The sequence below is a fragment of the Crocodylus siamensis genome, chromosome 5, assembly GCF_052110815.1.
Source record: "Crocodylus siamensis isolate JL-2025a chromosome 5, ASM5211081v1, whole genome shotgun sequence".
NCBI lineage: Eukaryota > Metazoa > Chordata > Crocodylia > Crocodylidae > Crocodylus > Crocodylus siamensis.
This window is the reverse complement of record NC_143399.1, coordinates 38,342,948-38,367,857: the sequence shown is the minus strand read 5'-3', so window position 1 is coordinate 38,367,857 and position 24,910 is coordinate 38,342,948. Positions and strand designations below refer to the sequence as shown.

Here is a 24,910-nt window from a genome sequence, read left to right as displayed (position 1 = left end):
AAATAAGAGACCTGGGAACCCCCGTATAAAAGAGACTTGCCTGCCCAGAGTGGGGCAGAGAACAGACAGAGGGAGTCTGCCCCCACACTGTCTGCCCCCATCCTCTGCCCCCCACCCAATGCTGCCTGGCTTCCCTTGAATAGAGCATTCAGCCTTCAGTATTCACAGGAATCTGTCCTCTTTAATGCCCCCCTTAATCTCCTCCCCACCCATCCCATGGGTCTGTCCTGGCATTTCTCCCTCTTCCTTCTCTCTGTGTCAGCTCTATTCATTTCAAAACACACACAGGGAAGCCCAGTTTCCCTGTCTGCCAGGGGAGTTGTCATTTTACCCCCAGAACTGCCATAGTCCAGCTTCCACCCACCCTCTCCCAATCTTTCTTCTCACCCCTGCCCACTAGCTTCATCTTCCCTTTAAATTCACCTTTCTTGCTCTGACCCTGAGCAGGGAATGGTCTGCTCTGCTCCCTGTTTAGTTTCTCAGACTCTTTTTTCAGGCGTGGCTTTTCATAGATTCATAGATTGTTAGGGGCTGGAAGGGATCTTGCGGATCATCAGATCCAGCCCCCCTGCTCTAGGCAGGAAGACAACTGGGGTCAAGTGACCCCAGCAAGGTGACTGTCCTCAGGATCCAGAGCCTCATATGGCAAATTCAACTTTGTCAACTTGAGGGGATGAAATATCAGGCATTCAGTGTTCATACAGAAAACCCCAGATTGGCCTAGAAAGCAGGAGCAGGTAAATATGACAGTGTGATTCCTACTGGAGAAAAAAAAAGATTGGGCCCCCTGGAAACCAAGCAGGGCCTGGTAGCTTGTTCCCCCTTCACTGCCACTGGCTGGGTTGCTGGCTGCCCGGGCACTGCTTGAGCTTCAAGGGCTCTGATTCTTTTTGGAACTTATGCCGTCTCTAGCTGGCTGGCAGCCCAGGCAGGGATAGTGCATTTTTTTTTTTTTTTTTTTTTTTTATTAAAAACATTTTATTAGTAAAAGCTGTCACTATGAAACACATTAAGAAAAACTACAAGTAAACAAAACGCACCTGAGGTTTCACAAAGTTAATAGAAACTCACTTTTACAAATTTTCCTAACATTCACAGAACAAATAAAATCACTTGTGACTTCCTGAAAACCCATTTAGAAATCATTTAACTTGTTTCTTATATAATTGCAAGTACCCTCACCCACTCTTGGAGCCCCTTCTCCATTTTATCACAGGGGAAAAAACAAAAACAGGCACTATTAAACACATTGTTGAACCAGAATCCCACCTTATTACATAATATTCACATATTCAACGTCGCAATCGACCTGCTGAAGGCCCCCCCCACCCTTTCTGGCAAATATGCTGTCCCTTAAACTATCCTATGCCTACACGGGGCTGAAACAAACCTCTGAAGTCCAGCCCTTCCCAGGGCGTTGTATCCCCTCCTTGCGTTCTCTGCTTTCCTCTTCCTCTATAGAAATACAACTCGTGCATCGCTAATTGCAGACACTCTATCGTTGAAAAGCACGAGCCCTTTAGTGCTAGGAGGGAACGCACTTTCCAAATTGCTACTTTAATACATGTGACAAGCACCCTCACACCCCATGACCCATCCGTCCCCTCTGTCAAACCATAGAGCACGTTTTCACTCGTGATCCCCGTTGCCTTCCCTGTCTCCTTCAAGAAAGCCCCTGCCCTCCCCCACACCTTCTGTGCATAAAAACAACCCCACAAAACATGCGCCACGGACTCAGGTTCGTCACAAAGTTCTCTTGGGCACTTGGGGGACCGTGTGAGTCCCCATCGATATAGTACTTGTCGCACTGGCAGTGCGTTTCTCACGGCCCTCCAGGCCAGCTCCTCGTGCAGGGGAGTGAGCTGCCAGCTGTCCAGGCACTGCCTAAGTTCCAAGGGGCCCAATGCTTTTTTTCTCGAGATCTCGCTCCCACCCATGCCACCACCAGTGGGAGCAGTAAGCCAGTCTGGGTGGCAGTGGGAGGCACCATTGTCACTGATCACTGCCACTTTGGGGCTGCAGCACTCACTCTGTCTGACATTCCCAAGGAACAAGGTGCCATGCCCAACCCTGCTGCACTGTGGAGTCTCCACTTGCCCTGACTCACCAGGGGCCATTGTATTCTGGAGGACTTCAAGTTGGGAGGAATAGCTGTAGGGAGTGGCCACACCTTAATGGAGCAGGAGCAAAATTAGGCAGTTTAGAGATAATCCTGCCCTGGAGTGGTATAACTTTAAGACAAATAGCAAGTGCTTTAAGCCACTGAAAAGTGTTAACATGCAGCCAATCCAGGGGTTAAGAGCTCCAGAAACCACTTAAATTTACTGTGTAACAAGGCCCTCATTCACAAGATAAACCCAAGGATTTTAAATAGAAACCTGCAGTGTTAAGAACATCATGACCTGTTGTGGTCTTTCTGGGTTTTTGCAATTGAAATATTTTATTATTATTATTCTGTAGTAAAAAAAATGGAGTTAAAACTAAGATCCGGCATGTTTCAAGTGGTGCCTTGAGTCTACCAGGGGGTACCTTGAGTCTAAAACTGTTGAGAATCACTGGTGTAGGCCCTTAGGGAAAGGCATCCAGAAGAATCTCTCTACTGTCCCCTCTCTCTGCTCCATCACTGACACTGCAGCATGACCAGGGTAGAATGATGGTGATGGGGTCTGTCTCTCACTGCTCATCTTCTCCCCACTGCAGAAACCAAATACCCTGAGGAGAGGAGAGGCTACAGGACCTGAACCTGTTCAGCCTGCATAAGGGAAGGCTGAGGGGGGATCCAGTGGCCTGTTACAAACTAGTTACAGGGGACCAGCAGGCACTGGGGGAGTCCCTGTTCTCCCGAGCACTACCAGGGGTGACTAGAAATAACGGTCACAAGCTGGCAGAGGGTAAATTCAGATTAGACATCAGGAGGCGCTACTTCACTGTCAGGGTGGCTAGGATTTGGAACCAACTTCCAACCAACTTCTACCCTGGGGGTCTTTAAGACAAGGCTTGACAATTACCTTGCTGGGGTCGTTTGACCTCAGTATTCCTTCCTACCTTGGCAGGGGGTCAGACTTGATGATCTGGTCAGGTCCCTTCCGACCCTACTAACTATGAAACTATGAAACTGTGAAACCCCAAGCCCAGCATCTCAGCGATCCCCAGCACAATGGTCAGTGTGGGGAGAAAAGTGACCATCCAGTGTCAGGGTCACCATCAGAAAGTGATGTTCCATCTGTACAGAAATGGAACCATGACCCCAGTGGAAACCATGGACCCTGCTGGGACATTGGCTGAATTTCACCTCCATAATGTGAGACCTGCAAATGGAGGGAGCTACAGATTCCAGTATTACAAAAAATCAGCTCCAACTGGCTTGTCAGAAGAAAGTGACCCCTTGGAGCTGGTGGTGAAAGGTGAGGGCCCCAGGGTTGGCTTCCCTATTCCCAGCCTCACCCTCAGGGGTTCTCCATGCTGATGACTTATGCTCAGAGCCAGGCTCTTCCCTCAGCCCTTGTCTGTAGCAGAAGAGACATCCAGCTATACCAGGAGCTGATATGCCTTTTTGGGCAAACTGGGCATGTCTACACATACATTTACATGGGCTTACATTTACTGCCCAGTAAGTTACTACACAGTAAGCAGGAATAGGCCAGTGTCTACATGTGCAGGAGTTAAAGTGCATTAACACTAAAGGGCATACAGTAAAGTTAGTCCTATGTTAGTTCATATATACAGTGCTACTGTGCAGTAAGGCATCTACAAGGCATTACTTTGCAATAACTAATTGGGCATAAATTTGATACCTGCATGATGCAGGTATCAAATTTATGTTCAATTTGGCATAAGTAGCCATATTTACTGCACTGTATGGGCATGCATGTATAGATGCACACCCGTACTGTGCAGTAATTTTGGTTACTGTGCAGTAAATGTGCACGTGTAGATGCACCCGCTGATGAGAGGGATCCCCCTCAGGGGTTGTCAGGAATGGGAGATTTCCAGAGTGAGGGAGGGGAGACACAACCCTGGTTGTTATGGAACAACTCCTATAACCAATGGCTCAGGTGCATATAGAACTCAGAAATCCTGATTCCCAACCCATTAGCGATAACTCTGTAGACACCACTTCCATCCCTGAGCTGGGATAGAACCCAGGAGTCCTGAACTGCTTTTTGTGCTTTTAACAAAATCCAAGCCATCTATGAAGATACAGGGCCGTGCCTCTGATATGCTTTTGGCACAGCTTGGCACAGCCATGTACCAGCCTGAATGTGCCAGGTTTCTAGTATTTTCCCCAAAGCAGCAAGTCCTGGCTTCTCTGTGGGCAGGATGGTGGGTTGCGAGGGCCCATGGTCTTGATTTGGAACAGGCGTGGTACTGGGCTAGATGCAGCAATGGGTCTGATTATCTATGCCAGGGCTGGATAGGGGGAGCATGGGTAGGCTGGTCCCATTAGCTGTGAACAGGATACCTACAGTAGTAGAGGATATCTATGGCAGCAGACAGGGATGGTCCAGGTTTTCAGGGTTGGGCCAGTTTGGGTCCAAGCACAGGGAAGCTCTAGGGCCTTGAGGAGAAGCATCCAGCAGAACCTCTCCCCCAGCCCTTCTCTGCCCTGTCACAGACACCCTGCATCCTGGTCAAGGTGGAGTGATAGTGCCAGGGTCTGTGTCTCACTGCCTGTCTCCCTTCCACCACAGAGCTATACCCCAAACCCAACATCTGTATGACTCAGTGAAGAGGTTACCCTGGGGGGAAGATGTGACCATCAGGTGTTGGGATCAGCATGAGGACATGACACTCCTTCTGTTCAAAGATAGAAAGCAAACTGGGTTGCAACCACAGCCAGAGGTCTCTTTTGGGAAGGTGGCTGAGTTTCACATTCACAGTGTGACAAAAAAAAGGGAAGGAAAATACAGCTGCTATTACCAGAGTAAATCATACCAAGAAGTTTGGTCCCATTCCAGCAACTCTGTGAATCTGGTGGTAGAAGGTGAGGGGTCCAGCATGGTATCTCAGCCAGAAACTGATCAGGGATGATCTGGATGCTCAGAGCCACACTCTGCCCTAAGCCCTGGGACCTAGTGGAGGGGATGTCTGGTTGGGAAGCTAGCTCTGAAGCAGAGATTTCTCCAGTCAGGGGGAAACAGAGGTTGGTAAAGTTTCAGTGGGGGGGTGCCTCAAAAAACCTTTCCCAGGATGTTGCTGTTAAGGCAAACATCTTCCCCAGACACTGAACCCCCAAGGCAGCCCTGGAAATACCAGTGGCAGTAATTAAATTCTGGGTTATAGGGAATGGGGGAAGGGCTGAGATGCCCCTGTTCGTTCCCCCTCCACTTCCTGGAGAGATGCTTTCCTGGTTCCATCCTACAAAGGGAGTGCAGCCAACTCTGCTTGGAATGATGCACAGAGAGAAATACCACGGTCAGGAGGAGTCTCCAGCCTGTAGAGAAACCTTAGGGCCCTGCTAGGGTGGGAGAAGGCAGGAGCGAGTACCACAGTGCTTCTTACCTGGCTTGTATCTTAGGGGCCCAGATGTCCCAATGATGGAACTTCCTTCATCCTGACTGGCAGTTGGGGAAACCTGCAGAGGGTAGAGGGGTGAGGATGGGTGAGCAATGGGGTATGTCTGGGGTAGGGACCTATGCTGTTTTCCTGTTCTGAGGTGATGGGGAGGTTGGGAGCCCTGTGGTTCTGGCTGGACCAATCTTCCTGCCTCACTCTTGGGAGGTGCTGGATTGCTCCAGGAACAGTTTTAGTCCCCAGTCCCCCTTCACTGGGGAAGCTGAGACTTAGTTTCCCAGGTCTTTTCATGGAGTTCATTCCCCAGGACAACACCTCCCCTGAGGGACCCGGAGGGATCTCAGCACCTGCTGCGCCTAGGACACCCCAATACAGGAGTGATACAGGAGGGATCTGCTTTGTAGGGAGATGAGGCCTCTGCTCCCAGGGCAGCCCCAGTGGCTCATCTCCCCACCTGAGCAGCTGTGACTCTCCTCTTTGCTCCTCTGCAGCTGCAACCCCAGGAGAACCCAGAATCCTTCACCCAGACTGGCCTGGGTGCTGCAGTGTTGTTTCTCCTGGAGCTGGTCATGGCTGAGGACTATCACAGCAGCTGGTGGGGAGTGCTTCAGGTGAGGCAACCCCTCCCCCTATGGGGATTTTTATTTCCCAAGACTCCTCGGGACTTTTCCATTGAATGTAGCAGGTGACACAGCTGCACCACACTCTCAAGGGGAGGGGAGGGGAGGGGAGGGGGGGGGAGGGAAGTATCTGTATGCCCCCTCCCCAACACAGTAACTGTTGCTGTGATGGGCCAGGGTCACATCCTCCTCATCTCATGGGGAGATACCATCATGGACATCCCAGTGTTACCAAGTCATTTTTGTGCCAGCAGCTCCCAGCCCTTTGGCACCTCTTTGCCCTGAGTATCCCAGCTGACTCATCCCTACCTCTATCCATCCTCTGAGCCCACCCTAGTGAGGAGGGCTCAGGCTCCTGGCATGACATTGGCCCCTTTAACCTGGCATTTGTCTCTGTTCACAGGGTTGCTGGGATCAGGCCACGTAGAGATGAGCAAGAGCTTCTCCCCTGTGGGGGATTCTGGGGGTCTCTGGAGGGACAGAGTTGTCTACACAGACCCCTTAGTTGCCCCTGAAATATCCCTCTGGAGAGAATCCCCACAGCTGCTTCCAACTTCCTGCTGAAGGAGCTGCCCATGGTACTGGCACATGTGCTCTTAGCCAGAAATTTGCCCTGTTAGTTTATGCTGTAGGCCACTGGTTTTCAATCTGTGATCCTCAGACTCCTGGATGTCCATAGACTATGTATAAGGGGTCTGCAAAAGCTGACATTGACTATGATCAATCTAAAGTATGTGACTACCCACACTTACACTTCAAAGGAGTCTCCATTCAAAATTTCCAAAGGGATCTGCAAATGAAAAAAGGTTGAAAACCACTGCTTAGGCTAAGGAGCCTAAATACTTTGCCTGTATGCCGAGTTAGGACTGGCATTTTTTGATACTATGACAGAAATATGTCACATAAGACATGATAGATGAACAGGTTCCTTATTATCTAGTTAACATACTCGTATACTCATGTACAGGTCTGGATGAGCAAAAGGCTTTGCTGAGCTTCAGAGTAGTTTGATATAAAGGTAGGAACATCCAGAATTCTGAACACTCCAGCCCCCTGTATAACCACAAAAGTGCTAGTGCCCACTCCTGTGGGATGTTACATAGCAGTCAAGCTTGTTAGGAGGCTATTGTCTAGTTAAGGCTGAGCAGGAAGCTGCTACTTTTGTCAAGGCATAAGCATGGTCAAGGACAGTGTGAGGAGGATGTACAGGAAAGGAGAAAGTGTAAGAAGAAAAGTATGCAAGTGCGGGTGTGCTTCTGCATATATATTTTTAGAAAATAGTGAAAAGTCAATGCTGCATGTAGCCAATTGTAGCAATGGTAATAGTAGGAATAATAAATATGCAAGTAACACAAGGTGTAAAAAGTTTGGAAACAAAGGGTCATTGGACTTCTGGACTGCTGGAGACTGGACTGCTCCCTTGAACATCCCAGCAAGACCCTGGACTGTCTGATAAGTAGGATAGGGAACAAAACTTGCTAGCAAGGTAACTAGTGCATTTCTTAGTAGAAGGGTATGTGTGCAATCTGCTAAATAAACCTACATTAGTGGAATGGAAACTCCTGTCTCTTGTGCATTCTTTGTCTCAGCACCCCATTGGTTCCCAGATCTAAAATTCTGGGGTAACACCTGTGCTGACCAAAAAGGCCAATTCATGGCATTGTCTGGCAGAACAGGCAGATGAGGAGAGCCTTGAGGAAGTCCTTGTAACTTTGCTTCCAGTGAAGTATGCATGGAGGGTGAGAGTAAAGGAAGCATTTAATGTGAGATAGAACTCAGAAACATTGTCTAGAAGCTAAGGAAAGGCATAGGTGGGGTTAATAACTAGAACAAACTTTTCTGGTGAAGTGCTGCAGACATTGCACCAAAGCTTTCCTGCAGGGTGGGCAAGACGTGGCTTTATGTCATACTGGCTGATGATCATTTGTTAAAGGCCCAATCAGTAAACTATTTGAGCTTGGTCAGTTTGGTTTCTCAGATCCTTCTTCAAGGGAATAAACAGTTAATAACAGAGAGGAGGCTCTCAGCAGGACTGGAAGCACATTCTATGGCCTGGTGTCTTCCCAGGACTATCAGGAGGAATTGGGATTTTAGAAGGACCGGGGTGGGATGGGCAGCCTAGCCCTCCCCCCTGCCGTTTCTATCCCACAAACTAACATAGACATGGACTTTAGGGCTGGAAGGGACCTTGCAAACTCATTGGTTCCTGCCCCCTGCCCAAAGGGCAGTCAGTCAGCAGGGCTCATATGATCCCAGCAAGATAGGCATCCAAGTATATCTTAAAGGAATCCAGATTAGGTGCCTGCTCCACCTCTGGGGGAGTCTATTCCAGGCCCTGGGAACTTGGATAGTAAAGAAGTTTTTTCTTATGTCCAGCCTAAAACAGTCTTCCAAGAGCTTGTGACTGTTGGACCTAGTCTTCCCATGGGGTGCCCTGGTGAGCAGACATTCTCCCAGTTCCTGGTGCACACTCCTTATATACTTATGGGCTGTCACCAAGTCACCCCTGAGCCTACGCTTTTTCAGGCTGAAAAGCCTCATGTCTCTCAGCCTCACCTCATAAGGCCTGCACTCTTGTCCTCTAATCATTTGCGTAGCTCTCCTCTGGACTCTCTTGAGTTTCTCCACATCTTTTCTGAATTGCACAGCCCAGAACCGACACAGCACTCCAGCTGTGGTCTCACCAAGGCCGAGTAAAGTGGGATGATGACTTCCAGGATCTTGTTTGAGACGCATCAGAAGATGCAGGCCAGAGTTTTGTTTGCTTTGCCAGCTGTGGCATTGCATTGGTGGCTCATATTTATCTTGCGGTCAATCATGACCCCCAAGTCTGTTTCAAGTCTGTTTCAAGCCAAGCCTATAAGTATGGTGTGGGTTGTTTCTCCCAGGGTGAAGCACCTTGCATTTCTCAGCATTGAATGCCATCAGGTTTTGCTCTGTCCACCTGTAAGCCTGTCGACATCAGCCTGGATTGCCAGCCTATACTCTAGGATGGCTGCACTTCCCCATAGTTTGGTGTCATCAGCAAACTTAGCCAGTTCGCTTATAACGCCCGAGCTCACTGTCCTCATAGATTTAATAGATTTCATAGACATTTGGGCTGGAGGGGACCTCACAAGATCATTGGGTCTAGCCCCCTGCCCAAAGGGCAAGAAGTCAGCTGGGGTCAGATCACCCCAGAAAGACAAGCATCCAAGCTTTTCCAATCTTGCACCACTTCTGCAGAGAGTCTATTTTAGACGGTAGAGACTTGGAAAGTAAAGAAGTTTTTCCTATGTCCAGTCTAAAATGGTCTTCCAGAAGTTTGTGACCATTAGATCATGTCTTTCCATGGGGTGCCCTGGTGAGCAGATATTCTCCAAGTTCCTGCTGCACACTCCTTATATACTTATAGGCTGCCACCAAGTCACCCCTGAGCCTTTGCCTCTCTAGGCTGAAGAGTCCCATGCCTCTCAGCCTCTCCTCATAAGGCCTGTTCTCTTGACCTCTAATCATGCATGTGGCTCTCCTCTGGACTCTCTCAAGCTTCTCCATGTCCTTTCTAAAGTGTGGAGTCCAGAACTGGATACAGTACTCCAGCTGCATGTCTCACCAAGGCCAAGTAAAGCAGGAGGATGACTTTTTGGGTCTTACTTGAGATGCATCAGTAAATGCAAGCCAGAGTTTTACTTGCTTTGCCAGCTGCAGCATCATGTTGGTGGCTCATAGTCATCTTGTGATCAGTCATGACCCTCAAGTCTCTTTCAGTCATAGTGCTAGTGAGTGTAGCACTACCAATCCTATGAATATGATGTGGTCTCCTGAGGTGGATCACCTTGCATTTCTCCGTGTTGAATGTCACCAGGTTTTGATCTGCCCACCTTGTGATCCTGTCCAGGTTGGCCTGAATCACCAGCCTCTCCTCTAATGTGACTGCACTTCCCCATAATTTGGTGTGATCTGTGAATTTAGCCAGTCTGCTTCTGACACCAGAATCCAGATCCTTTCCTGCATTCAACTTACTACCCCCTGCCTAACCTCTCCCAGATAAGGGCCCCTCAAGATACACCCACAAGCTTGTCTATTCTTTTACAACTCCTGGAGTTGGAAGGGAGTCAGTCTAGGAATGGATGGTAGTCTGGAGGGAGAGAGGTGTCAGGGAGTATTGTCATGGGATATGGAGTTTGAGGGGAGTTGCTTTAAGTGATGGCGTGAGGAGCTCAGGGGAAAGGTGAGTGTGGGTACAGTAGTTTCAGGAGAAACAGACTCCCTCTCCAAGAGTCAGAGCTGGATGATAGGGGGCCATTTTCCCACCAAAATCCTGCTGAGCAGAGGTAGAGTGGGGAATCATAATTTGCTGGAGGAAGAACTCTGGGCAATGTGGGGACCTGTAGCTTCAGAGGAGGGAAGGAGAGAGTCACTCACAGCTGCCCAGATGGGGAGATCAGCAACTGGAGCTGCCCTGGCAGAACAGGCCCTTTCTCCCTAGTTGGGAGGTCCCTCCCATAGCGTTTCTCTGTAGTAGGGGTGCACCAATAAAGAGTTTCTGGGCTGATACTGATGGCCAATTATTGACCAGCCATAACCACCAATACTGATCCAATTGCTGATCCACAGCCTGGCAGCATGGAAAGTAGCATCTAGCTGGTAAGTCTGTTGGGGAGGAAGGGGCATGGGGGAGCAGATTGAGGCCCCTGCAGTGAGGGAGAGAGTGGGGCTGGGGCAAGCACTGCCCAGCTGGGGCAGGGTGGGGTGCAGGATGGAGCCAGTCGCCCATCTGGGGGGCACAGGGGGCAGCTGCTGCCATTGTGTGCAAGCCCAGAGGAGGCATGGGGGGCACGTGCCCCCCAGATATGTGCACGGGATGAGGATGGGTTGCCTGCTGGGGATGGAGCTGCTTCAGCCTCTTTCTGGTGGCTACTTGGGGTGGAGGGGGACAGGGCAGGCAGTGGTGATACTGGGAGGGGGGCTTCAAGGGTGAATTTCCAATTAATTCACGTGAACAGAAACCCTGGCAGAACTGTAAGGTGATGTCTCTTTTTCAGATATCACTGCCCTTGCTAGAATAGGGGCTGTAAGTGTTTCCTAGCACTCTCCTGCTGCTTTGCTCTGGACCTTGTTTAATTCCTCAGACTCTTTTCATAATGCAGATGCCAGAACAAGATACAGTAAGTCCAGTTTTGACAGCCCTGTCGGAATTAAATACCTGGCATTAAATCCTCATCTACAAATCCTGAGGTGTGAAATCAGGACCTTATGAAAGCAACATTATGTTTCCCAAAGCTAAACTCCCTGGCCCTGGTGGAGTGTCTTGCCTATGTATCTCCTCCCCTGCTCCAGCTCAGGGTTGGGCTGGGAGGGCATTGTCAACCATGGATGTTGTACAATGCAGACAGGGCCTGCAGGCAGATGAGATATGTCATGTGTTTTCCTGGACATGGCAGGGGCCTCAGTGGATGTTGCTTAGAGACTGGATGTACTCAAGGACAGATAAAGACATTGTTGGTTCCAAGAAATCCCTCCCCAGCCTCATTTCCATTTTTGTGGTTTCCTGGGTCATCAGGCTCAGTGGGACTGCTGGTCTGGGTTAGACAGAGAGCCTGAGTGGCCCTCACTGTCCTCAGCATGTCTGCTTTCACCAGCCTTTTCTTTGGTGAGTATGGGATAAGGACATAGCATGTGCCCATGGGGATCTGACACCAGGGTATGTATCTGTCGGGGCTCTGAGACTAGACTGCATGCCTATGTTGGGGTCTAAGACTAGAGTTTTGCCTGTGGAAGGATCTGAAATGAGGATGCTTACTGTGTGGAAAGAGGTTCAAGATGTCAGGTCAGGGTGTGGGATCCCATTGTTGGAGGGCTGTTCCAGGCAGTGCTGGGCTCAGACTTCACAGTTCCCTGGCAGGAGCCCCTCAATTGTATTCCCATACCACTTAGAACAGGATCCATGCAGCAGCATTAGGGATCTGGGGATTAGATGAGAAAGGGAATCGTTTGCTCTGGTTATTAACAAGCTATCTTCTTTCCAGGCTTCTGGCTGGCCAGGGTGGGTGGAGTGCTGGGACGTGAGTATCATCAGGGTGCACTGGGGGAGGGAGGCTTTGAGGAGGGGAGAAAAGGAAAAAGTTCACCCAAACCTTGAATTTTGACCCATGGACTGACCCCACATGAGTTGAGATCAGGATTTGGTGCCTGGGTTCCCTGTAGTCCCAGGGATAGGCTTGTTTTCTCCGCTCAGTGCTCATCTGGGAGCTAAAGAATGGGTTAGAAGTTAAATAGGGCTGGGTCTGTGTCTTCCTCATCTGACTCTTGTTTCTCTGTGATGCAGAGTCCCCATTACCCAAACCTTTCATCTCTGTGAGACCCAGCAGGGTGATAACCCTGGGAGGAAATGCCACCATCCGGTGTGACTGTCAGTGCTTCGGAAAGAGTATACAGCTGTTTAAAAATGATATCCCCTTCCGGGAGCTGCAGCCCCATAGGGATAAGCATGAATTCAACTTCAGAAATGTTGACCGGCAGGATGGAGGGAACTACAGCTGTCAAGACTGGCATAAAAAAAACAAAGGATCCTTGGTTGTTGAAAGTGAGCACTTGAAGATCCTTGTGGCAGGTGAGGGAGCTGGCTTGACATCCCTACTCCCAACCTAATACCAGCCAGGCCCACAGAGGTCCTTGCACTGGCCGGCCAGTGCTCAGAACCAGGCTTTGTTCTCAACCCTAGGACACAGCTGAGGGGCCGTGCAGCTGAGGGGCAGGGATGGAGGCAGTGGGAATTTCCCCAGCCAGGGGAGAAGAGCACACCCTGTTGATTTTCCAGTGCAGCACAGAGGGGCTTCTTGGGTACAGTTCTGGTGGTCAGAGATTAGAGCAGAACCCAGCACAATGATTCACTTCCTGACTCCAGCACAGACTCCAGGGATAATCTTGGGCAAGTCATACAACCATGTTGTGCCTCAGTTTCCTTGTGCAATTGGTTCCAACCCTCCCTGTGTCCTAATCAGCCAGACTCCACATCCCACCAAGAACCAGACATGGACCGGGAGGGTTGAGCTGCTCTCCCCTGCTGTGCCCTTCTACACCTCCAGTTTTGCCATTGCTGAACTGTGATGACAATTCAGGTCTGTCTGTAAACAAAGAGCACAGGCCTGTCCCACTGGCCAGACTGTGTGAGGTGTTGTGTACCTGCCCTTGGAACAGCAACTTCAGGCCCCTTTGTGAACAGGCCAGTGTGGTAGGTGGATCTGTGGGCCGGAGGCAGGGGAAAAGGGTGCCACCAGGCTAGACGGGCCCGAGGGTCTGGTCCCTGGCAGCAGAGCAGGCTAGAGGGATGTTGGGCTAGCTAGCCCCATTAGATGCATGAAAGGTTCCTATGGTAGTAGGTATGGAAGTTCCGGGTTGGGGGTGGGTCAGTTTTGGGGCAAGCTCAGGGGAAGCTCAAGGCCCTTGGGAAAAGTATGTGGAGAATCTCTTCCCTGGCCCCTCTCTCTGTTCCGTCACTGACATCCTGGCCCTGGGGTCTGTGTCTGAGGCAGATAAAGACATGATGGGATCTAATACATGATTCATTTAATTGTGCTTCCTGCTATGCCACATATGCATGGCAGGAGGTGTGACTGTGGGATCATGCATCAGGTTCCATTGTACCTTTTTGCTGGTGCGGGGAGACCATAATCCCAGGCTCCCTCTGTATTGGCAAAAATCAGGTTCTCACAGCTGGGAGCCCCACAGGCCCCAGTTGAGGGGCTCCCAGCTGCAGGGGCACCCCCCCCCGAGATGGCTGCTGCAGCAATCCCCCCTGCACTGGGGATGCAGGAAGCTCCCAGGTCTGGAGGATTACCACAGGGTGACCCCTCCCATCCTAGGGCTTTTCCTGCATCCTAGGGGCAAGGGATCACCATGCTGTGATACTCTGGCAGAGCCCTAGGGATCACAGCAGCCATGATCCCCAGGGCCTGGAGGGTTTCAACACATGCAAGCCCTAGCAGTCATGACAGCCACCCTCAACCTTTGGGGACTGTGGCTGTGTCAATCCCCAGGGCCCAAGGCTTAATGCTGGGCATGGTACACCCCTGTGGTAGGGAGCCCTGTCAGCTGATGGAGCTCCCAGCTTCAGGGGAAACCCTGCTACATGTGCAAATTATGGCCTGATAACAACCAGCTATAAAATTAGTGAACATAGTTGAAGTCTGACTTTATAGCTGGTTGGAGCTTTTATTGTGTGATAGCTATGTTGCATATGTAACTGGCCTCTAGGTAATTGATCAATTAACTAGCTAATTTGTGCAATACCTGTAATGTGCAGAGGGGGCCTCACTGTCTGTCTGTGTTCCACTGTAGACCCCAAGTATCCGAAACCCAGCCTCAATCTGAGCCCAAGCAAGAAGCTCACCTTGGGGGAAAACGTGACCATCCAGTGCCTGGGTGGGCTCCACGATGTGGAGTTTTTTCTCTACAAGGATGGAAACATGACCCTGCTTCAACCCATGGCACCAGCTAGGAACATGGCTGAGCTGTTTATCAGGAGCGTGCAGCAAGCAGATGGAGGGAGATACCAGTGCTTTTATCAAAAGAAATCAGAACCATTTGTCTGTTCATATCACAGTTATCCCATGCAGCTGGTGGTGATAGGTGAGGGGTTCTGTGTTCCTTTCCCCAGCTTCACCCACAGCCGGGCCCTCAAGGGACATTCATGATGATGGGAAGAGGCTCAGAACCAGGCTCTGGAGCCCAGCAGAGGGGCCGTGTCACTGAGGACTGGGGTATAAGTCACGGCTGGAGTTGGGCATTTCCTATCGAGATAGTGCAGGAGCTCTTTTAGCTCCAGCCTGGGTGTGGTCCAGAACAGGGGGCTTTCTCAGGGGCATGCTCCATGGGGCTGATCTAGGGGTGCAGTCAGTTCTCAGGGGCTGCCAGGCTGGGATTTCCCCCAGACTTACTGGTGACAATATGTGCAGAGTCATGGAGGGGCTCAATCACCAAGTCCGCATTTCAATCCCTTCACTCTGCTTGCTGGCAGTGGAAGATGCTGGGGCTCCTTTTTTCCCAGAAAGATAAAGATGAATGAATGAGTGCCTGGAGAGGGATAGGAGGGGCTGGAGGCTTGTGGGAGGACAAATGCTGGGGGGAAGGGGAAGTGCATGGTGACTGGAGAAAGACCCAGAGAGGCTCAAACTAGAGGGGACCATTGTTCCTTCAGTTTGACCCTGTTTGTTAGTGGTGCAGTCTGATCTTTACAGAGACCAGGACTGCAATCATCATGTTGGGTATAGCTTACCCTGCAGGTCTCTGGGTGCTGATCTGCACATGGACTTGGGAAGTTCAGTAGTGCTGACCTTTGAACACAGTAAATTGGTGACAAAGAGCATCCAGTTATTCTGAAATCAGACATTTTATGCTGGAATTGGAGCCTTTTCTTTCTTTTTAGACTTACTTTGAAACAACACCATGTACAGGCAATCCCCACTTAGCGCTCATAATTGGTTCCTGAACAACTGAGTATTAAGCGAAACAAGTGTTAAGCGAAACCGAAAGTATTTGATGACCCAAGATGGCAACCACAATTATTTTTAATGACCCAAAACTGCAGCTGCAAGCGTTATAATGAAACTCGGTGAGCGCTAAAGTGAAATCAGGTATCAATTTCAAATGAGCGTTATGGGGAAATAACACAAAGTAAAACAGCATTAAGCAGAAGTTGCTTATATAGACATCCCAACACTTCATGGTTTGTTCCCTGTTTCCCAGCAGAGAGTACTGACAAAGAGTCTCTGTATGCAGAACTAGGATCCATGGGCAGCTCTGCTCTGTCTGTGGTCCTGGAGAAAATGAGTCAAGCCCGGGTCACTGGGTTATATTCTGTCCCCAGGGAGGCAGGCACAGTGTATGGCAGAGCAGCTGCTGCCAATGCAGGGCAGATGAAGGACTCCTATGTTACTGTCACTGACTGCAGATACCAGCTTGGCATCCTCCTTTCCCCTGTTCAGCCCTGGCAGACACTTTTATTCCCATGGGGGGAACTAATCTGGCTCAACGTGGAACTGGTCCAGGTAGCATGTGGATAGGTCCTATGGGTGCTCTTCTCCTTCTCCTTCTCTCCAACATTTGTCCTGCCACAGGCCTCTAGCCCCCTCTATCTCTCTCCAGTTTACATACCACCAGTCATGGGAACAGGGTGGAATGACCAGGGGTGGGACACAGATACTGGTACATTATATTGGATCGTGTATGAGCTGGGCTGAGACCCAGAAAATTCATTTTATACACTGAAGAGCATTCTTGATTGGGTATCAGTTTGGTTTGATTAATGGGCCTGCCAGAAATTAGCCCCTCTGAGTATCCATTGAGTATGGTCAGTGCCAGGGATAACTCCCTGCAGCACACAAGCCACCCTGCCAAAAATAATGTGTAGGGTTGAGGAATGGGTTATGGACAGTGTTTGGGAAAGTGCGCACTGCCTGTAGACTCCAATAGAAAAATGGGCATCACAAAGTCCATGGACCAGGTCCAGCAGGTGCAGGGCATTCTCCTGGGAGAACAGGTGATTGCACAGAGACCCCAGGAGAACAGCCTGGGGGACCTCTGCAAGGCAAGGCCCCCCTCTCTGTGCCCCAAGTCCCCCTGGCTGTATGGGGAAATAGCTGCATGGGTGGGGGTCCACCATGGATGGAAGATACAGTAATATGCTTTTTGGGTATGTTGTTTTGGATAGGAGGTTTGGTAGGAGCTCTGTCATGCAGGGACAGAGGGGCCAGGTGTTCTCATTCTGGGGTGGCCAGAGGGAAATGGGAGGCCCTCTGGTCCTAACTGTACTCATTCCCCCGCCCTGCCCCATGGGAGCAGCTGCTGAGTTAACTCTCCCCTCCCAACTCTCTCGCCCCTAGATTACACCCTGGACAACATCATCCGCCTGGGCTTCGGTGCGGGGGGCCTGCTCCTCCTGGTGTTTATTGCAGTACAGGCCATGTATGACTGGCAGAGAGGAGAGTTCTAGACAAGCTCACACCTTTCCAGGAGCAACCACTCACCCTGACCCTGCTACACCCTGATGGAGCCAGCACTTGGGAAGAGCATTGGTGTAACCATAACCTGCAGCACTGTGACATCGAGTAGTAAGGCACAGCCAGAAGGACTGGTGCATTTGTGTAACTTCCCCTACCTCTTCTCCACTGCCCCTGGATGTAAGAGGCGTGGGGATGGACATGGGCTCTTTGGATGGGTTTTGCCAATGGGAGCAGGACAGAAGCTGTGTGCCAACCAGATGCTCTATGGAGAGAGGTCTAGGTACCCCCATGGGGGCTCAGACTCCAGGACATGGGGCAACCTGGGTGCTGCGCTCCAGCACAGGTTCACCTGCCCCTGTGCCCTCTGGAAAAGTGTCAGTACAGCCAGATCACAGAAGATGTGGGAATGTAGTGCAGCAGCCTGAAGGCTCTCAGGGATCATTCATGCTGTCTTCAGCACAGACCACGGCACCACCTGTTCTAATGTCCATTCCTGGCCTGGCTCCCTCCACAGCTTCTGCCCCCATGGGCTGCACTCGGTCAGAGCAGCCGAGTGCAGCCACACTGCCAGCTCTCCCAGGAGTTTCCCCAGTCTCAGGATATCTGTTGCTTCCAGTAAAGACCCAAATCTTGGAGTCCTGAGAGTCTAGGTAAACCTAGGCTCTGGTTTCAAATCCAGAGTCTGTTTCAAGTCCACATGCTGAGAAGAAACCTCCCCAGAGGCTTCCTTCCCTTCCCCCACACAGCTCAGAGAGCAAGCATGGAAATATATATAATTAAAATTAAAGGAATTAGAGTTCAGTCTCATGGTTTTGATGGCTCCAGATCAGCAGTGCTGGGGGGGGGGCAGGATTGTGGGGAAAGCACCAGGGTTGGGCTCAGGGCTCTGGGGTTTACTCTCTGGCTCAGCCACAGACTTGCTGTGCAACTGTGGGCAGGACTTTGCATCCTTCTAGGCCTCCACTTCCCCTCTGTGATATGGAGAGAAGAGCACCTCCTCAATACATTCAGGTCAGGTGCTCCTCGGACATGGAACTGGCCCAGGCCTCTGTGCATGTGTGTGCTCCCAGCTCTAGTCCGTATTCCCTCCTCAGCCCACTGGCATCATTGCTTCCCTAGTCACCTGCCACATTTAGTGGGGAAATTCTTGATGAATCTTGGGAGACCAAAGGCCCCAGGAGTGCAGCGGTCACTGTGAAATATGTGAATGTGTTGAATTGGCACATGTGAATCTAAAGTTGTGTGTATACCTTTACTTTATGTCTACACTACATTATAGTCTGTGCCTGATAGCTTGGCAGCCCTTTTTCCTGATTTTGTGGCTGGAGTCTATTATTTGTGAATGCCTTGGACAAGCATAACAACCAGGTATGAGGATGGGATCCCATGAGTTGGGCATGTATTAAATCACCTAGAATTTGCTTTAATTTTGAGTGCTTCAAATCTGTTGGAACCCAAAATGGCTGCTTATATTGAAACACCTGGAGCTTATGACAGCACCCTGGAGGATTGGCCTATATATATAGAGTAGCTGGAGCACAGAGGGTTTTTTTGTTTGTTTTTGAAGTAAATGAGATTGCCCCACAGAAGCTTTCAGCTCCTTTGGTGAGTCTAATGGGAAGAAAAATGCATTGTTTACTGTGCAGCCTGCTCATCCTAGAAAAGACAGCAAGCAAAACGTTTGAGGAATTAATGAAAATTATGCAAGAGCAGCTGGCACCTAAGTCGCTGGTTATTGCAGAAAGGTTCAGGTTCCATAAAAGAAATCAACTAGAAGGTGAATCTATTTCCTCTTTTGCCACACATTTACAAAAATGGCCAGAACTTTGCAATTTTAAAGATGGACCTAATGAGGACCTGAGAAATAGGTCTGTGTATGGGTTACTTAATGAATGGTTGAATGTGACAGTAATGCACCTCACAAGTATTTGTGGAAGCTGTCTCTCTCACTTGTTTGTTTCTCTCTCTACAAAATACCAGGTGCTGCCACTGATGGGTCAGTGATGTCCAGGGTCACCCTGTCCCCATGCCATCAGGAGTGATTCCAATGTTCAGCCCACAGGTACTAGGTTCTGTGTGTGCCAGTGGGTCCCAGCCCCGACCCTTTGTTACTTTGTTCCAAGTGTCCCAGAAACTCATCCCAAACTCCATTTGCTTACTGTGTCCACCCCAGTGTAAAGAACTCAGGCTCCTGGCATGACGTTGACCCCTCTAATCTGCAGTTTGTCTCCACTCACAGGGTTGCTAGGATCAGACCATGCAGAGAAGAGACTCTCCCCAGAGCAGGAGCCATTCCCCTTGGAGGCATCTGGAAGGGCAGAGATGCCTGCACAATGCCCTGTGTTGCCCCTTCCTGAGAATTCCCCAGATGCTTCCAAATCTGCCTGCTGAAGGAACTGCCAATGGTGCTGGGGTCTGCCCTGTTAGCTACAGCTTTGGACTGTTCTTGCTGTGTCCCTAAGCAAAGCTGGATCATTAGACGGCATAGTGCTTTGTCCTTATGCAGACTTAGCATTGCATCTATAATTCTTCTTGATGCTAATAGTGGAAGTATGTTGAAAAGGACATGCTAGATAGTTTTTTCCATGCCTAGCCAATGTATAGTGGTATGTGGAGTCCTGTAACTTGACTCACACTGGAGCATGCACAGAGGGTGAGAGAAAAGAAAATGTGCAATGTGAGAGGTAGAAATCAGAAGCATTGTCCCAGTTTGGAGACAAGGTTGGGTGGTGGTAATACATGGGCTTGAGTTTGCTAGATAAAGTGCTTCAGCCACCACACTGAACTTTTCCTGCAGAGCAGGTAAGCTTTGACTTTATGTCTTACTGGTTGTGGATAGTCTGTTAAAATCACAATGAAAAGAACTACCTAAGGTCAGTTATTTTGGTCCCTTGGACCCTCTTTCAAAAGAAGCAACAGTTAATAACAGAGAGCAATAACTTGGCTGAAGTAGGCCTTTGTCTCTCCCCAGAGCTCTTAGGGGAAACTGGAACTGTAGACGAGCTAAGGGTGGGAAGGGGGACGCCTTTATCTGTGGGTAACCTAATCCCCTGCATTTCTATCATCTATACCCCAAAGCATCCTCCAGCTGCCTCGGCCCACTACCTCCTGCTTGAGTCCCCACAGATAAGGGGCCTTCAAGATTCACTCACATCTACAGGAGTAGATTCACTCACATCTACAGGCTTAGCTATTCCCTTCACATCTACAGGAGTTTTAGGGATGTCAATTGGGAAATGGAAGGATAGTTTGAGGGGAGAGTGTTGTAGGGGAATATAGTCATGGTAGCTGAAGTTAGAGGCAAGATGGATTGGGGGGTGGCATGAGGAGCTTAGGAGAAGGGAGAGTGTGGGGACAGGAGGAGTTTAAAGAAAAACTAGCTCCCTCCCTCCCCGAGAGTCATAGTTGGATGATGGCGGGGGTGTATTTTACCACCAACCGCTACTGAGCTGAGATAGGATGGAGCTTGAACAGGACAGACTGAAGGGGAAGAAATCAGCGGTTGAAGTAAGTGTGTGTGGGAAGTCTTTTCTATGTTTCCCCCCCTCAGAAAATTGAAGGGGGCAGAGATTGTCTTCCCATCAAACCTCTTGGCTTAGTCCTGGCCAAGGAGAGGATGGGTGAGCTTGAGTGGGGAGCAAAACAGATGGGCATTATTTGTTGGAAGAAGGTAAGAGGGAATCTGAGGGGAGAGAGGCTGGGCTTGGGGGAGTTCTGCCATGTGATGCCTGCCCACAGTCAGAGTACATTGGTTTTCCCACCTAAGACCAACACCAGCTGGGGCCAGGAAATGAGGAAGGGAGCCACACTGGCAAACAGTACATATGGCCACAGAGTGGGATTCACCTTGGGAGGCACACTCGGGAGGGACTCCATGATCTCTTCCCAGCTCCTGAGGGGAGCTGCCATTGTAGTCCATCAGCTCCCCATTTCAGCATCCAGCCTCACCTGTCCCCTGCCCCCAGCCCCTGCACTCTGAGTCCCAGCTTCCCTCTGCCTCACATTCTTCCTCCCTCCCCCTCCTCCATCCCAGCCCTACAGCTCCCCACATCTCCTTTCTATCCCTTGGACCTCACTCTTCTTGCTGCTCAGTGCTTGTTCCCATTCCTCCATATTCCACTTTTCCCTGTGGATCCTGGTTTCCTCACAACCTGTGTGGCCATAGCCTGGTCCCAACTTGATTGGGAGCAGTGGGATGTGACAACCACCTTTACAAAAGGAAGCCCTGAGAAAAGGATATGGAGTGGGACATTACTCCATGCTCTGTAATGTCAGTTATATTTACAGGGTTGATTCATTCATACGGGGAAGCCCACTCTCCCCACTTGCTGGGGGAGCTGTCACTGGCCCCATAGACCACCCTCCACCCACCCTCTCACAATTATTCTCTTCAGCTCCTAACCCTTCAGGTAGGGGGATGTCTCTGCCCACCGGGGTCATCTTCCCTTTATATTTTACCCTTTGCTCACTGACCCTAAGTAGGAAGGGAATGGGGCAGAGATGTGGAAGGATGGAAATATGGGGAGAAAAACCTGTAGCAAGATTTTGGGCCTGGACTTGTTCTTTTCACCAGCTGGGGAAGAGGCTGGCCAATGCTTGTGAGTGTGTTTTTCTTTTGCACGTCAACATCTTCCTTTCCTAAAAAACAACTACCTCCACTCACTCCACTCCAGGGGCTCAGGTTGCCTAGAACAAAATCACACAAAAAGTCAATGACTAAGTCCGGATCCACACAGGACTGGGGGTCTGATGGAGTCCTGACTCCCTCCATCTCCATTTCCCTAACCATGCTCCATTTCCTTAACATGTTGGTTGTTGTCACCATCTTCCTCCTTCATGAGTATGGCTAGAAGGCCAGGATGTGCACACATGGGGATAACAGAGATGAGGGGTGTGTACCCATGAGGGGCTCTGAGGTTAAGGTGTGTGCCCGGGGGTTCGTAAAATGCAGGGTTTCACCCTTGGGAAAGAAAGGGGAATGTCTAAGGCCAGGGAGTAGGATGTCATTACTTGAGGTTTGTTCCAGGAAGTGCTGGCCACATATCCCACAATCCACAGATGGAAACCCTTAGATCCTGTTCCCTTCTCAATTAGAAATAGATTCACTTGGCACCCTCAGGGATCTGGGGACTCAGAAGGGAAAGGGAAACTTTTGCTGTTTGTTTGGTCACTATCAAGTTGTCTTCTTTCAAGGCTGCTGGCTGGGCAGGGGTGGCATGGTGCTTGGATGTGAGTATCAGCAGAATGAAGGTCTTGGGAGAGGCCAGGCTTTGAAGAGGTGATGGGGCCAGGGAAAATTTTACCCCAGATTATAGGGAAAAAAGCAGTTCACTGATGAACCTTGCTCCATGGTCTGACCCCAAGGGAACTATGGTCAGGATCTGGTGCTGGGGTTCTCTGTAGTACCAGGGATCTCTCTGTTCTTCTTTCTTGGTCCCCCTAGAGCTGGAAGCTAAGGGGCAAGGGCTGATTTTGGGTTTGATTTTCCCTCATATCTAACTCTTGTTTCTCTGGAACGCAGAGTGAGTGTCACTTCCTGAGAAACAGGATACAACTGTATAAAAATGATATCCCCCTCTGGGATGAATTCACCACCCACAATGCTGACTTGCAGGACAGGGGAAACTACAGCTGTCAATATTGGCCCGGAAAGAATCCTTGTTTGTTGAAAGTGAACACGTGGAGATTGTTGTGATAGGTGAAGGGCCCAACCTGGCACCCCCACTCGCAGTATCACACCAGCGAGGTCCAGAATCGGTCTGTGCACTGATGGCCTGATGCTCAGAGTCAGTCTTGGCCCTGAGCCCTGAACACAGCAGAGGGGCCATGCAGCTGAAAAGCAGAGATAGAGCCAGTGTGGGATTCTCCAGTCTACAGCATCCTTTGTAGATTTTCTAGCATAGCACAGAGGGGCTCCCTTGATACAGCCTGTTCTGTGGGGTCAGCATCTAGAGAAGGACCAGGCACCTGCATTTACTTCCTAGTTCCATAACAGAAACCAGAAATGACCATGGGCAATGTATGTAACTGCCTCAGTTTCTCTGTCTGTGCAACTGGGTCCAAGTCCCCTCTGCCCTAATCAGCCAAAACTGAGACCCCAGCAGGGGGCAGGCATATACCATGATGTGGAGCTCCTGTCCACTGCTATGCCCCTCTAGATCCCTGAGTTGTCACTCCTGAGCTGTGCTGACACTTCAAGACAGGCTGGAGACAGCATGGTGCAGCCCTGCCACACCACCCTGCATGTGCCGTGTATTCAGGACCTGCCTCTAGATCTGGGCTCCTTGGGGGCAGGAGTGTGGGCTGGGGGTTTGATGTGAAGCAGGGTAAGGGGTGATAGCAGGCTAGGTGGGCCCATGGGTCCAATCGTCTGTGTCAGGGCAAAGAGAGGAATAATGGGCTGGCTGCCCCCATGGGGTGCATGGGGATAGCTGGAAAATCCAGGTTCCAGTGTTGAGTCACAGTGGGTCCAAGCTTGGAGAAAGCTCACTCTCTCCCTGGAACGAGTTGATGCCTCCTGCCATACAGCAGCAAATCTAAAAGTGATATGCACAGGGGTACCAGGGCAGCTGTAGGTGGGAGCGGCCCATGTCTCCTGATGGGGCATCCTGTGAGGAAACATCCTGAATAGGGCATGATGCCTATGTCCTTTTGGGACATGGAGTCTTTGCAGTGACTTGGGTGCTCTTGGGATGTCCCTTTATTTCAATTTCTCTTGGGGCTAAGAACTCTGCCCCCTGGGTGTGGTGGGGACAGGTGGGCTAGCCAGTGGTGGGCTCCAAGCTCCCAGGATGTGGTGGGTGGGATCTAAGCCTGGGCCCTGGTCTGAACCAGCTGGGGCCGAGCACTTCTCATCTCACTAGGTTGCCTCTGTCCCACAGACAGTAAACAGCTGGACACCCTGAGAAGTGCTCCCCTGCCCTATACCCCCCACAGACCCAATGTCCTATTGGCTTCAGTCTAACCCAACCTCTTATACCCCCTGAGGTCCCAGGCAAGCTCTGATAGTCCCCCCGTCCCAAATTTCCCACCACTGAGCACTGCCTAAGACATGCTCCTGTATCCCTGTTAGGGTACTATAATGCCCACCCCCCACTCCAACATCCCAGAGATGACAGGGCAGAACTGCCTTCAAAATTGGGGTTCCCCAAGGATCAGATGTATCCCTTTGCCCATACTCACCCCCACCACTTATCTGAGGCTTGCAGAGGGTGGGTGGTACTAGAAGGGAACTGGCCTTTAGTTCTGTGCTTTGGGGGTTGGGTGTCAGGCCATGGTGTGATAGCTACCTATCCTGGTTATGAGTTGATCCTCAATGGCCAGTTGGGGTCTTCTCCAGCAAGGTGTTGTCCAGACAGGGGGTCACTGGCAGGGCTTCTGGGTGGATAGGTGATGTTTTTTGTTGTTTTTTTTTCCATTTTTTTGCACCGGTCCTGGAAGCACTGCAATACCAGGTCAATGCATGGAGTGGATGGAGCACGCTCCGGTTCCACCACCCAATACCAAAAAGAATCTGCTCAATATAGACCTCCTATGGAGGACATATTAGAGACAATTACCCTGGGGAGCTCGCCTACATGGTCACACTGCTTCCCCTGCCAGGTAAGTTGTGATGTGGTGTAGTGCTAGTCCAGATAGAGAGGGCGTCCCAAGGAGGTCACACTCTACCACCCCTTTTATAGGGGTGGGCTACCTGTGTCTCCTATGGGAAGGACATGTCCAGGCAAGGGCCAGTCCTGCTCAGATGCATACCTGCAGATCCAGGTGTCTTCATTGTCTGGTGGGATACAATGG

General features: G+C 50.3%; 1 protein-coding gene, 1 long non-coding RNA gene and 1 pseudogene across 2 annotated transcripts in view; 2 read left to right on the top strand and 1 right to left on the bottom strand.

The window, feature by feature from the left end:
* Nucleotides 1-7,797, top strand: part of LOC149863786 (uncharacterized) — a 30,994-nt gene extending 23,197 nt beyond the window's left edge. The window contains exons 2-3 of the long non-coding RNA XR_016442723.1: nt 6,006-6,125; nt 6,538-7,797. This is a non-coding gene — a long non-coding RNA (uncharacterized LOC149863786). The remainder of the gene's footprint in view (nt 1-6,005; nt 6,126-6,537) is intronic.
* Nucleotides 7,798-11,689: 3,892 nt separating this feature from the next.
* LOC149863784 (immunoglobulin superfamily member 1-like) overlaps nt 11,690-24,910 on the top strand; it is a 28,830-nt gene continuing 15,609 nt past the window's right edge. The window contains exons 1-5 of the mRNA XM_090049722.1: nt 11,690-11,766; nt 12,143-12,178; nt 12,442-12,726; nt 14,454-14,744; nt 16,997-17,032. Of these exons, the coding sequence (XP_089905848.1) occupies nt 11,739-11,766; nt 12,143-12,178; nt 12,442-12,726; nt 14,454-14,744; nt 16,997-17,032 (676 nt within the window). The 5' untranslated portion in view covers nt 11,690-11,738. The remainder of the gene's footprint in view (nt 11,767-12,142; nt 12,179-12,441; nt 12,727-14,453; nt 14,745-16,996; nt 17,033-24,910) is intronic.
* Nucleotides 24,534-24,688, bottom strand: LOC149863785 (U2 spliceosomal RNA; annotated as a pseudogene).